The sequence below is a fragment of the Anneissia japonica genome, unplaced genomic scaffold (assembly GCF_011630105.1).
Source record: "Anneissia japonica isolate Jap-2015-1 unplaced genomic scaffold, ASM1163010v1 scaffold211_len1577895_cov191, whole genome shotgun sequence".
Classification (NCBI taxonomy): Eukaryota; Metazoa; Echinodermata; class Crinoidea; order Comatulida; family Comatulidae; genus Anneissia; species Anneissia japonica.
Window position 1 is genome coordinate 10956 of NW_022711099.1, and position 14399 is coordinate 25354.

The 14399-nt window shown below is 36.5% G+C and overlaps 1 protein-coding gene across 1 annotated transcript in view; it reads left to right on the forward strand.

The window, feature by feature from the left end:
- The first annotated feature begins 8199 nt into the window (after positions 1 to 8199).
- Positions 8200 to 14399, forward strand: part of LOC117107279 — a 30522-nt gene continuing 24322 nt past the window's right edge. The window contains exons 1-3 of the mRNA XM_033248910.1: positions 8200 to 8320; positions 8848 to 8952; positions 9185 to 9286. Of these exons, the coding sequence (XP_033104801.1) occupies positions 8287 to 8320; positions 8848 to 8952; positions 9185 to 9286 (241 nt within the window). The 5' untranslated portion in view covers positions 8200 to 8286. The remainder of the gene's footprint in view (positions 8321 to 8847; positions 8953 to 9184; positions 9287 to 14399) is intronic.

Consider the following 14399-nt stretch of genomic DNA (forward strand, 5'->3'; position numbering starts at 1 on the left):
ATCATAGACGGAGTACGTTGTTGAGACGTTTATTGGAACACAACGGAAATGTGAACGAAATATACAGTAAAATAAGAACCAAATAAAAGAAAAACCCCTGTAACACAAAGAAACAGAGAATAGAGTAAATGTATCATATGCCTCAGCAATATATCGCATAAAACAATGTCTCAAATTATCTCAATTAATCAGTATAAACTTCTTAATGACATGGCTCTCAAAGTTTTTACCTTGATCTGAATGGATCCGATCCGGCACTCCGTAACATGAAAACCAATAGTCTATCAACATCTTCGCTACGCCCTTAGCTGATTGATCTTTGCTGGGAACAGCAACAGCAAGCTTTGAATATGCGTCAGTCAGCACCAGAACATCTTCGAAACCACCTTTCCCCTTATCCAGCTTAAGAAAATCTATAGCGACAAGTTCAAGAGGTCTAAAGGCTAGTAAGTGGCGTAGAGGTGGTCGAATACTAGGTGATTGTGTCTTACCTACTGCGCATCGGAAACAACTCTTGATGTGTTGCTTGACACTTCTTCTAGCTCCCGGCCAATAACATCTGGAGTACAGCAGGCTCAACGTTCTAGATACTCCCTGATGGCCCCACTGATCATGTATCATCCGTAATATTTCGTCCCTCATGCATTCGGGGACAGCATATTGCTTGATTTTACCATGGATTGCATCATCGGAGAAACGGTATAACACACCATCTTCTAGCCTTAAGTTAGCCCACTGCCTCAACCAACCTTGCAATTCTCGGATCGACTTGTCATAGTCCTTGCCCGGTGCCCAGTCATCTCTTTTTAGTTTTAACACCTCGCTGAGGACAGGTGAATTGCACTGGAACTGGGATAGTTGTTGCTTGCAATACGACGGGAACACGGCTGGGTGACTCATTTCCACAGTCACTTCTCTTACCATTATCACAGACTGGAGCTCCCCTTTAGGTAGACTTCCCATCACACTGCTAATTACTTCGGCAACAGGGACAGTTCTGCTCAACGCATCTGCGCATCTGTTCTCCCTACCAGGTTTGTATTTGATGTCTAGGTTGTAAGTAGCCAGTTGCGCCACCCAACGATGCTCTGTGGCACCCAGCTTAGCAGTTTCCAAGTGTACGAGCGGGTTATGGTCCGTGTACACTATGCATTTGTTGTTGAGAAGATAGGAGCTGAACTTCTCGGTTACCGCCCATTTTAATGCAAGGAGCTCAACTTTGAAACTGGACAGATCGTTGTAGTTTCTCTCTGCTCCTCTCAGACCTTGGCTAGCATATGCAATTGGATGCTGTCTCCCCTTTTCGTCAGGCTGCATCAGGCATGCTCCCAATCCCTTAAACGAGGCATCCACTTCTAGAACAAAATCCCGTTGGAAGTCAGGATAAGCCAGTACTGGAGCAGAACTTAATGCGGTCTTCAGACGCTCAAATGCTTCATTTTCAGCCTCTCCCCAATGAAAGTTCCCCGCTTTTACCTCGGATGTACGCCTTGTTTTTCCTACTAGTGTGTGTAGAGGTGCTGCAATTTGTGAAAACCCATTGATGAATCTCCTATAATATGATGCTAGGCCTACAAAGGAACTGACCTCCTTTCCTGTTGTTGGTGTGGGCCACTCTTTAATTCTACGGACTTTCTCTTCTGTCACTTGCACACCTTGTTCGTTCACAATATGTCCAAGGTACTCGACTTGGTTCCGGAGCAAATCACACTTCTTGCCTTTTAACTTTAGGCCAAACTCCGCCAGTCTGCTCAAAACTCTTTCCAAGCGCACTAAGTGTTCTTCGAGGGTTGAGGAGAAGATCAAAATGTCATCAAGATACAAGACAAGCTCAGTTAAATTCATGTCTGCGAATAAAAATACCATGACTCTTTGAAAAGTATTAGCTGCGTTACTTAGACCTTGAGGCATTCTAAGATACTCGTACAGACCCCACGGCACCCTGAAAGCTGTTTTCTCGATGGATTCTTCATCCATGACGACTTGGTAGTACCCGTGAGCCAGATCAAGAGTAGAAAAATACTTAGCCCCGCCTAAGATATCCAAAACCTCATCTATCCGTGGTAGGGGAAACGAGTCCTTTACAGTAACGGCATTCAACTTACGATAATCAATACATAGTCGGAGTGATCCATCTTTCTTCGAGACAATAACTATAGGGTTGCATAAGCACTTTTTGAAGGCCTAATAATCTGCTGATCTACCATCTCCTGGATCATCGCTTTCACTTCCGGAACTTTGTGAGGATGGATACGTCTGAATGGTTGTTGAATTGCTTTATTGGTAGTCAGGCTAATAGAGTGTGAGATAAGATCACATTTACCAACGTCATATAGACCAGTTGAAAATGCACCGGGGTATCTATTCACCAGCTCTGTTACTCTCAACCTCTCAGCTTCATCTAGGTGATTAAGATTTAGGCCTGGAGCTACTTCCTCACACTTACGAATAATCTTGCTAGTCATATTGGCCTTTACAGATGGTATTTCGCTGCCAGGAACTGTTATGATTTCGTTGACGTGCACCTCCAATCCACCAGTTACCTCCACCAACTCCGCTTGCTCTTGTTGGTCTACCCGGTGTACTTCACCTATAGTTGTATCTTTCATCAGCTTAACATGATGCTTCTCCGGGTTAGCTACCATAACAGTGACAGCTCCATCTTCAACAGCCCCGCATCCCTCTACCACTTCAGCATGTTTACTTCCTACAGTTGAACTCACTAACACATTGCCCTTGAGGCTACCAACTAGGCAGTTTATCCTTCTAATGCTGCAAGCCGGTATAGTTACGTTTTCAGCTAATCGCAGTTCGGCTGTTTCTCTGGTTTCACTCTGGACAGATGTTCGGTTTTCACCATTAGTCTCCGCCAGTAACAGCTGTCGTACAAACTTCCAGGCGAAGTTGTCCTTCTTTGGCGTATTGAGCATGGCTAGCTTCTTTAATACGTTGCAGCCTAGCAAAATGGGGTGGTCTTGACTCCTCTTGCTCGAACCTCCCTTAGATACCAAGAAACTTGCGCTTAAACTGTGTTCGCCATACTGCATTGGAAGTTCTACGTAACCTTGTATGTCAACAGGCTCCCCATTAACACCAGTGATCTGAAGGTAAGTTACTTCTGGCGCTAAATTTCCTAGTTTTGGCTTAAGTTTTTCCTCGTAGACAGCAGCCGGAATCAGAGATGTCATAGCCCCCGTATCCAAGATACAACCAAGTTCGACTCCAGCTAGAGTTATAGTAGCAGTCGGACTGCTGGCTACCAACTTACTCTCATGGTCTTCAGTGCTAGCAATACTGCCTACTTCAACATTGTTCAGGTCTGGCCTTCCTCTAGTCGCAGCACCTTGTAATTGTGGGCAGTCCCTCTTGAAGTGACCATACTGTCTGCATTGAAGACATCGGAATTGGTTAGTACAATCTTTCTTGTGGTGTCCTTTCTCTAAGCACTTGTAGCACGTAAGGGGCCTTCGTGGCATCATACCATTGCTACTTGCACCACCATCCGACTGACGGTTCAACTGCGCTTTCACTGCTCTCAATTCTGCTTTCAGCGCTTCCATCTCATTACTTTGTGCGTCATTAACCACTTCATGTACCTGTACTCTCTTCTTCTGGCTTTCAAGATTCCTAAAGAAATCTAGCGTTTCCTCTCTCATTTCTTGGAAAGACCTATCCTTGTATGCCATCTCTATTCTACGCAATTCTCGTTGGACCCATGGTTCCCTTACTCCTCTGGTAAACCTCTCTTTCAAGGCGTTGTCCTTTAGGCTTTCTAAGGCTGTTCTCTCAACGTCTGTCGTTGCCGCCTTGGTCATCCTCTGATATATTCGCATCAGGGCTCTGCTGTAGTCGCCTAATGACTCGCCATCTAGTTGAGAACGACTATGAAAAGTACTACTCAGTGATTGAACAGTATTGATCGGCGCAAATAGTGCTTCAAGCTTCTCTATTATCCTCGCACTATCCCTCTTGACATCATCACCATAGCACAGGATCTCATCTTTCGCTGCTCCACCTAGATGGGCCAGAAGCGAATTAGCCTTGGCTTCCCCAGTCAGATTATAGTGGGTAGCATAACTATTGAAGTCATCTATCCACTCCTTCAAGGACAGCTCCCCAGACTCTCGTGCAGATCCCTTAAACTTGGATTGCTTAACAGGCGGTGGACCTCGTTGTGTGTTTAGGCCTTGGAGTGCTGTAGTCAGCGCCTGTATCATGTCATTAATCTGCGCCATCCTGCTATATTACAGTGGGAAAAAGAAACTATGCACACAGCAAATATGTGATAAAGCAAAAAAAAAAGAGTTCAAAACATATCAATCAAATCAATAAAATAGCTTGTAAATCAAATTATGCAATAATATCTAAATCTGCATTCAGGGGTCTGGTATTCTTCTACGGTCAAATTCGTCTCCGCACCACCTCTAAGCTTGCAGTACCAAGAACTTGACTCGTCGCATCTGCTCGTAGATTCAGTTCTGTTCCAGTTGCATCCCACCGCTGCCACCAAATGTTGTCGTGAGTCGGACAAAGATGTCAATGAGTAGATCATAGACGGAGTACGTTGTTGAGACGTTTATTGGAACACAACGGAAATGTGAACGAAATATACAGTAAAATAAGAACCAAATAAAAGAAAAACCCTGTAACACAAAGAAACAAAGAATAGAGTAAATGTATCATATGCCTCAGCAATATATCGCATAAAACAATGTCTCAAATTATCTCAATTAATCAGTATAAACTTCTAATAATATCTTTATCAATGAGCCTCTGCTCACAAGCATAATAATAATGATCATATTAAAACAACAATACAGTACTCATTACTGTCTCTCGTGTCATTACTAATACATCATTCTAATTATAAATCTCATGGTTAACTTTACTTTAGGAAGCATTCCTGTTATAAGTTCTTATTGTAAGTTAACAATTACAATAATCCATGCAAACGCATCAACTAGTACACAGGGCCTAGAGTATCTGAATTACTCTAGCAAAATAATCTTAAAGCATATAAATAATATAACAAGAATAAATCATAAACAATTGAATTATAACCGCACCTGCAATGCACTCCTATGGCACTGTTATATCAGGCAAATAACCTCTTGTTCTCATCAATGTAGAAATCGGAAAACTTCGGACACAATATCAAACTCTGCAATCGGTTACAATCTGTTTTTCTTCTCTGCCCATAGACACGTCTTGCCTCTCTCGTGGCAGGTTCTCAACTTACTTAGCTTGTTTAAAGACGACGCGCAAGTCGTATTACACAGACGCTAAGATAATTAACACTCCGCGAATATCCAAACAAAGGGACATAAACAGTATATGAATATCCCTCCCCAAAATAAAATAGACCCTAAATAAAAAACGAATTCCAGTCTCTGACATTATATAACAGATAATATCAATTATAAGTATAGACCTGATCTCAGTAATATTATTAATGATGTTTGTGAAACCCTCTGTATTGAAATTGAGGCAAAACCAATAAATATCATTTTATCAGTTATTTATAGACCACCAGAAAAGTGTGTTAAATCATTTCATAAATGTATTTCTTTATTGTTGGAAGAGGTCAACAAAGAAAATAAGGCTTTTTATACATGTGGGGATATCAATATTGATCTCTTAAAAGCCGACTCTCACAAACTAACATCTGATTATCTTAGTACTTATTTTCATCAAATTTGCTTCCCATTTTAGATAGACCCACTCGCATAACTAAAACCTCTGCTTCTTTAATTGATCATAATATTGTAACTCACCTGTTCATAAATTCAAATCTTACTCTACTGTGGCATAACTGATCATTTACCGATATTTTGTATTTCTTGCAAAGATAAACCATTTATATCAAGTAGATCTAAATATACATATAGCAGAATAATCAACGACAATACTATTTATTCTTTATTATCTGAACTTATGGTTACTGACTGGTCTGAAATCCTTAATTCTTCAAACAATACTGATGGAATGTATTACTTATTTTATACAAAATTTATGAATATTTATAATAAGCATGTAAAACTCCGCAAGAAAAGAACCAATATTCGTAAACAAAATAAACCATGGTTAACTAATGGGATTATTCATTCTATTAATACTAGAAATAAATTATATAAAAAGTATATGAAATCTGGTAAAGAGATCGATAAAAAATGGTACACTAATTTCGGAAATAAACTAACTAACATAATCCGCTTATCTACTAGAAATTACTTCAAAAAACAATTTGATATTCACAGAAATAATATTAAGGCAACTTGGCAAACAATTAATTCCGTGCTCGGCAGAAATACCAAATCTAAGTTTCCACATTACTTTATTAAAAATAATATGAAAATCACAGACCAGTCTAAAATTATTAATGAGTTTAAAATCGGCCATAAACTTTCTCAATCAATTAACATGTCATACATTAATTATTCAGCATTTCTTAACTCACCTAATATTCATTCCTTATTTCTTACACCAGTGTCAGAGAAAGACATTATTGACATTACTGACTTATTCAAATCTAACAAAAGTCCAGGCGCCGATGATATTCATCCAGATGTTATTAAAAAAGTTTCTCCATTTATATGTAAACCATTGTGTCACATTTTTAACATTTCATTTCAGTCTGGTAAGTTTCCAAATTCTCTAAAAATTGCAAAAATTATACCTTTTTTTAAAAATAACGATCCCCACCAATTCACCAATTATAGACCCTTGCTTTTTAAAAATTCTTGAAAAGTTAATTTATAACAGATTATTAGCATTTTTTTCTAAGTATCAGATTTTACACACAAATCAATACGGATTCAGGAAAGCACAAGGTACAGATCTTGCGGTGCTCCACATGTATGAAAAATGTTAACGCCTTTACTTGCAAAAAAACATCACACAATCGGTATTTTCTTGGATTTATCTAAGGCCTTTGACACCATAGATCATGATATTTTACTCTCAAAATTATCTAATTATGGTGTCAGATGCCTTCCATTACAACTAATAAGAGATTATTTTACAGATAGACAACAATTTACCTCTATTAATTCATTTGATTCTAACTTATTACCTATATAACCTGTGGAGTACCACAGGGTTCTATTTTAGGTCCTCTGCTTTTTTTAATTTATGTTAATGATCTCCCAAATATTTCAAAATTACTACATTTTATTTTGTTTGCAGATGATACCAATATATTCTATTCCAATGAAAATAACCATACACTTATAACCACAATTAATAACGAACTTAAAAATGTATCTTTATGGTTCAAACTCAATAAATTATCTCTTAATATATCCAAAACTAATTTTATTTATTTCAATCATAGTAAGAAATGCAACAAAGAATTGCCAAATGATATCCTTATGGATGGCCATCCAATTAAAAGAGTTTCCAGCGCAAAATTTCTGGGAGTCATAATTGACTGTGAACTCAGTTGGAAATGTCATATTGCCAATGTCACAAAAATAGTTTCTAGAAACGTTGGAGTTTTATCTAAATTAAAATACACGCTTCCATCCAATATTTTGTTATATAATACACTTATTTTACCTTATATTAACTTGCAACATTGCCTGGGCTACAACCACTGGTAAATTTTCACAATTGTGCCCCTGGGCAAGCTCTGAAACAACTAAAATTCATTGTTTATTTCGATTACAAAAGAAAGCGCTCAGAATATGCACAGGGGCACCCCCCTGGTCTCATTCCAAACCTTTATTTTATTATCTCAATACTTTGAATATATTTGATCTTAACAAGCTTCAAACAGCCTTGCTAATGTTTCGCTAATTAGCGTAAGGTCTGGTCAATCTACGTCGCTATTCTTTATACAAGTACAAGTACTTTATACAAGTATTGACCTTCATTTTAAAAACGATTTTAGAGGCGATGCTCTTGCAAGTTTTTTATCACCAAGCAAATTATTGAAAGATAACACAAATATTGATGTATTTTCGTAGACTATTTTATTGCAAAAAAAGAAGAAAATATTAAAATATAAGTATGCCTATGCAATTTTCTTAGTAATGAGTATGTGAAAAAACGTGGGGAAAAAAAATTGGCCGGGAGTCATGTTAACAAAACGGTAGTGTTGTCAAGTGTGTTAATTAATGGAAAACTCAACAATTTGTCATAAGTTTGGCTTAGAAATTATTCGAGTCAGGCAAAGTTGACTTGGGCAAGTTTAACTGTATTTTTACTTTCTAAGCTGCAAAAAACAGTCTGAGTCTGTAGGCTTATAACCTTTTCTCAATCCTTGTAGATTGATCCGTTGTAAAAATGAGTGACAGTATGGAAAGAGACACATCAGAAAGTGAGTTAACTTTAATTATTTGTGAGTATATGCAGTAAATCTTTTCAACAAAAAGTGTTCAGTAAGAAGTAATTAAATTTGAAAATTAATTGTTATGAAAAACATTTAATTATTGTATTTTAATTGTTATAATTATCAATTAATTAATAATTAATAAATTTTAATCCAATCCAAAAAAAGGAAAAGGTTCATACTAATTCAGAAAGGTTGAAGTTCAGTAGGGGATATGTATAGGACCATCATTATTTCCATACCAATTACAGCAATAATAATAGTATAATAATAGTAGTAATAATAATAGTAGTGGAACACTTTAATATTTACAATCACACATTGTTATCTACTCTAACGCACAAATGGAATCACAAGTCTGGTACAAAAGTATAATGCAATAAAATATATTAACTGCATTTCTCTAATGTGTATTTGATTGAAAATCTACATTGAAAAATGAATATAGGAATAATAAATAATTGTTGTTCTATGCTATGTTAAATTTGCCAAGATTTTCACAATTTTTTGAACAGATGATGAAAAAGAACCAGAAAATTTAACTAGCAAAAGACAGGTGAAACAGAAAGGACCTACTAACAAAATTAAGAGGGCAAAGACAGTTGAGCAATCAAGCCTAGGTATGTACTGGTCGAGTATTTTATATTTTGTAGCAGAACATAAAAATGTCATTTACTCAACAATGTATGTTTGTGGGTTTGATTTGTTTTCATTTAACGTAAATGAATGCTGTAAATTGTTGTTTGTTATTCTGATGAATTGAACTCCACTTTACGTAAACATTTTAAAGTTTAAATAATTGTTGTTCTATGCTATGTTAAATTTGGCAAGATTTTCACAATTTCTTAACAGATGATGAAGAACCGGAAAATTTAACCAGCAAGAGAAAGGTGAAACAAAAAGGACCTACTAACAAAATTAAGAGGACAAAGATAATTGAGCAATCAAGCCCATGTATGTACTGGTAGAGTATTTTATATTTTGTAGCAGAACTTTATAATGTCATTTACTCAACAATGTATGTTTGTGGGTTTGATTCTTTTTCATTTAACGTAAATGAATGCTGTAAATTGTTGTTGAACTCCACTTTACTTAAAAATTTTAAAGTTTCTACTAGAAATAAAGTAAAAAATAAATTGTTATTCTATGCCTTTACCTTAGGCATAAAAAAAAATGAGCCAGAAAAACAATAAGTAAAGTAAACAAGTTAAAAGAACAAAGTTAATTGAGCAATAAAACCAAGGTATATGTTGTATTTTGTAGCCTAACATTACAATACAATAGGTTATTACTCAACAATGCATGTTTGTCAGGGTGGTAATCTATGGTTCATACGTTTGTTTTCCATTTAAATTATGTTATATTGAAATCCACTTTTCAATAATAAATATACTTTATACTGTATATATTAATTGTTTAATATTCAAAGTCAATTGAGCAATCAAACTAAGGTATGTATTATAACTATGCAATTTTTAAATAACTCAGAAGAAACATTACTACGGATAAGGAGTGGGAGGCCATGAATCAACGTCTTGAGCTTTACTGGGTGTATTTTCAAGAATGACCCAATAAAGGTCAAAACGTTAAATCATGGTCTCCCTCTCATTATTCGGAGTAACTTTCTTTTTATGTTATTTAAACATAATCAATACATCTGGTTTTACAATTTAAGTTAGTAATAAACAATGCATGTTTTTGGGGTAACTGGGGTCCTATGAATTTTATGTTTATTTAAAATTAACTGTTTCTTTACATTTTTAGTTCCTTTGTGACCTTAGGTCACATGGAACTAATGTAATGGTTCACATGTAAAATGTGTGTATGAGATGTGACACTAAAAGAGGTCAGCATATTTGTAAACAAATAGGCTCTGAAACGGTGCATAGTGGCAGGTATACATTGTGCTCGATAGTTGCTGGGGGACATGCAATTGTGCAAGAAATGTTTGTTTTTTCGGTTAGATGAAAAATGTAGGCTGTAGGCGATAAAACATACAGAATTCGATCCAACTCGGCCACAAGTCAACTCGGCCACAGTCAACTCGGCCACAAGTCAACTCGGCCACAAATCAACTCGGCCACAAAAAGTTCGGCTGCAGTCAACTCGGCCACAAGTCAACTCGGCCACAAGTCAACTCGGCCACAATAATATTGCTGTTATTGGTGTCATTGTTATTATTATTGTTGTTTTTATTACCGTTAGTTTTAATATTAATTATTAGTCTTAGCATTAACATTATGTATTGTTTCAATTTTTGCTGATATTATTATTGTTACCATATAAATAATACAAAATTCTCGATTTTTTTAATTCATATTATTATTATATATTAGTCTTAGTATTATTATTTTAATAATAGTAATTTTAAAAATATTGTTATTGGTGTTTTATTGGTATTTTTCTCATATTATTATTATTATTATTATTGTTGTTGTTGTTGTTGTCACCACCTTTATTATCGATATTGTTACCCTATTATTACTAAGTAGGCCTAGTATTATAAGTATCATAATTATTATAATTATTACTAATTAGTATTACTATTATTATAAAAATAAACGTTATCTTTAATTTATTATTGCTGTTATTATTGCTAATATTATAACCTTCAATGTTATTATCACTAATTAGTATTATTAAAATAGATATTTAAATATCGTTATTATTACCATATTATTTCTATTAGTATTGTTAAAATAAATATTAATATTGTTGTTGTTATCACCTTTATTATCATTATTATGACTAATTAGTATTATTAAAGTAAATATTTGAAAAGGACCGACATGTCACTGGTGAATCACGTCATTGGATGCATCCTTGTCACTGACGGGTTTCAAACATATCCCCCAATGGTCGAACAAATATGAAGGACTGAAGTCTGTCACTCAACAATACCAATTGTTAATATTGTGGATAATTGATACCAGATGCTGCACCCCACCTAATTTTAACGTAGGCCTAATTCTTGGGCGTGGTTCTGAAGAAAATAGTATCGAAATGCACGCCATCGTGCATTCATTTGATTTTAGTCGGATTCAAAATAAATTTTTAACATTTAAAAAAATCATAATGTGGTTTTTCTATTTCAATTTTTTATGACTAGGTCTACAGTATGAACTCATGTTTTATGTCAGGGTTTTAACGTGAACAAAATTAAACATTAATATATGTGTTTTTCTTAATTATTAAGTTGCTTAATTTGTTAGTGTTACAATTGTCAGATTTTATTCCATTCTGTAAGTGGCGGGTTTTCTCTGTTGAATAAGAGTACAGTGTGAAGAAATGTATACAACGATCTCACGACGATGTGACGATGATCAGAATTTTACTAAAATATACTGTGTACTTCATTTTAATCATATTGAAGAAAAAGGATGCAGAAACTGTAATACCGTATTTACATTTCATTTTAATTATAAATAACTTGTGGCCGAGTTGACTTGTGGCCGAGTTGACTTGTGGCCGAGTTGACTTGTGGCCGAGTTGACTTGTGGCCGAGGTGACTGCAGCCGAACTTTTTGTGGCCGAGTTGATTTGTGGCCGAGTTGACTTGTGGCCGAGTTGACTGTGGCCGAGTTGACTTGTGGCCGAGTTGACCTACCACCAGTTTTGAGTCGTTTTTTAGTCGAAAATTTGATTTGCGCATGCGTTGGGTCAAACTTTGCCGACATTTTGTTTCTGTCTGCCTAGAAAAGTTCTTTATGTTGTTTTCGCGACTGTCAGTAAACATCGAGCAAACTGAGATAGTTGTGGCATATCGGCCACTTACTTGTGCTATTATTTGAAGGTGTTCTGTGTGTTCTATTAGTGTTTTAGTATACTTTAACGGCTAAGATTGACGGACCTGGTGTACCTAGAGGCCTAGCCTAGACACATACGTAATGTAGGCTTCTCTTTGGGCGACACCATCAGACCTGGTGTAGGCCTAGACACATCTGATATACTGTACTATACCATTACGTATTAAAGTAGGTTTTTTGGCCTACCACCAGCCTGCCGTCAAGCAATAAAAATCAACATTTTTGGAATTATTTTCCAAGAAATGATGGTTAAAAATTCTGGACAAATAAATATGCAGCATGTGATGGACGGATGAATTCTAAGGGTTGGCGGGGGCAGCATGTGATGGGCGGATGAACTTAAGGGTTGGCGGGGGGACGGGAGTTCATCAAATGATGTTTGGGAAAATAATGGTCAGAAAATACAGCATCTGATGGACAGTCCCTGGTAGGGAAGAACCTTAAAATTATGGACACATAAATTTACAGCATAGCTTCATCAAATGATGTTTGGCAAAATAATGGTTAGAAAATACAGCATCTGATGGACAGTCCCGGGTGGGGTAGAACCTTAAAATTATGGACGCATAAATTTACAGCATGTGATGGACTGCGTGTCCGGACAATTACCCCCTGGAAAATCACCCCCCGCCCTGGGAATCACCATACCTACCAAGGACAATTACAATTAATTTTCCGGGGGTAATTGTCCTAGTACTGATGGACTGACCATCTATACACATATACAGCATGTGATGGAGGCATGTATCTGATGGACAGTCCCGGGTTGGGGGAGAACCTTAAAATTATGGACACATAAATTGACAGCATGTGATGGACTGACCATCTATACACATATACAGCATGTGATGGAGGCATGTGATAGACGGACGAACATATGCCTTTCTTCAATTAATTTCCAGTAAAATAATTATTACAACTTCAAGAAAACTCGTGTTTTTATTGCATAAATTAATTTCACAAGCATTTATTCTGAAACATAGCGGTATCAATATTCTTTCTATAACAGTACAAGCCAACGGGAACCAGACGTCGAATAGAAAGTTTCAACAGCCCACGTGTGTTTTGTTGCGACATCATAAATGAAGCTGCTCACGTGACCTCTAGGACCACACTCCTGAAAAGAAGTTTATTTATTGTTTTGAGCGAAGTGGTTTCGAATTAAACTTGTTTCAAAATTGTTTGAGTGAACGTAACTATGAAATAATTATTTAAACAACCCAAACCATTGCTTGATTGTCATAGAAAAAGTAGTAGGACAGTACAGCACTGTATAGTGAGTATAATTACAAATACTAGCCCTTCAAAGCCTAGGCTAATTATTTGGGCTAGTTAGTAGGAGCATGGGCCCAAGCTAGTAGACAGACGGCGCCTGATTTTTGCTGCAGTGCGCGATCTGAACTTTTTGGGAGTAGGTTAACAACTGGTGTATAGGCCGCACCCCAAACTTCGAGGGGAAAATAGCGTATAAAATTTGCGGCTTATTCACCGGAAAATACGGTTTATGGAGCAAAAACTTGTGTTTCCTCATAATTTTAAAGGGGGCGGGAGAATTTGTATGAGGCTGGGCGGAAGGCCTTAATAATACTGTAGCTTTAGGATGGGCACAAGACATCAAGAGTGGGCGGCGCTGCCCACCTCCGCCCTGTATAACGACATCCCTGCACTTCTCAGAACCCCTGACCCCCCTCCCTCCTTTCATAAATTTCTGGATCCGCCTCTGATTTTTTTGACTGAAAATGAAAATACTGTATTACCTTACACAATCATTATTCAAAAAGATACAATAAGTTATTGCAATTCCCAAATGTACATTGATTTTTTACGTACAAAGGAACGTACGCACCCGCAGGGTTCTGGTTTTCATTTAAGAATTATTATTATTATTATTTTATGTTAGAACAAATAATGTATATATTCATTGTTTTTTTTAGGCACATGTGCCAATGGTGGCTCTTTTCCGGTCGGCGATTTTTTTTTCCGTACGAAACATTTACATGAAACTTCACTCGGGCCATCTTGGATTGACTCGAGTGAGTACGATACAAGGAACAAGATCAGACACTTCGCAATGTCATGACGCTTGAGTTTTACTATTACTGTAATTGCTCTTTCTATGTTTACTACGGTAGGCCTATGAAATCTCACGGACTTATGGGATGTACGTGTGTAACGTAACTAACTGTGACCTTCTTGGATGTTATTAAATATTAGTATATTATCTACAACAACAACAGCTAGTACCTCCTGTTATAAAGTGT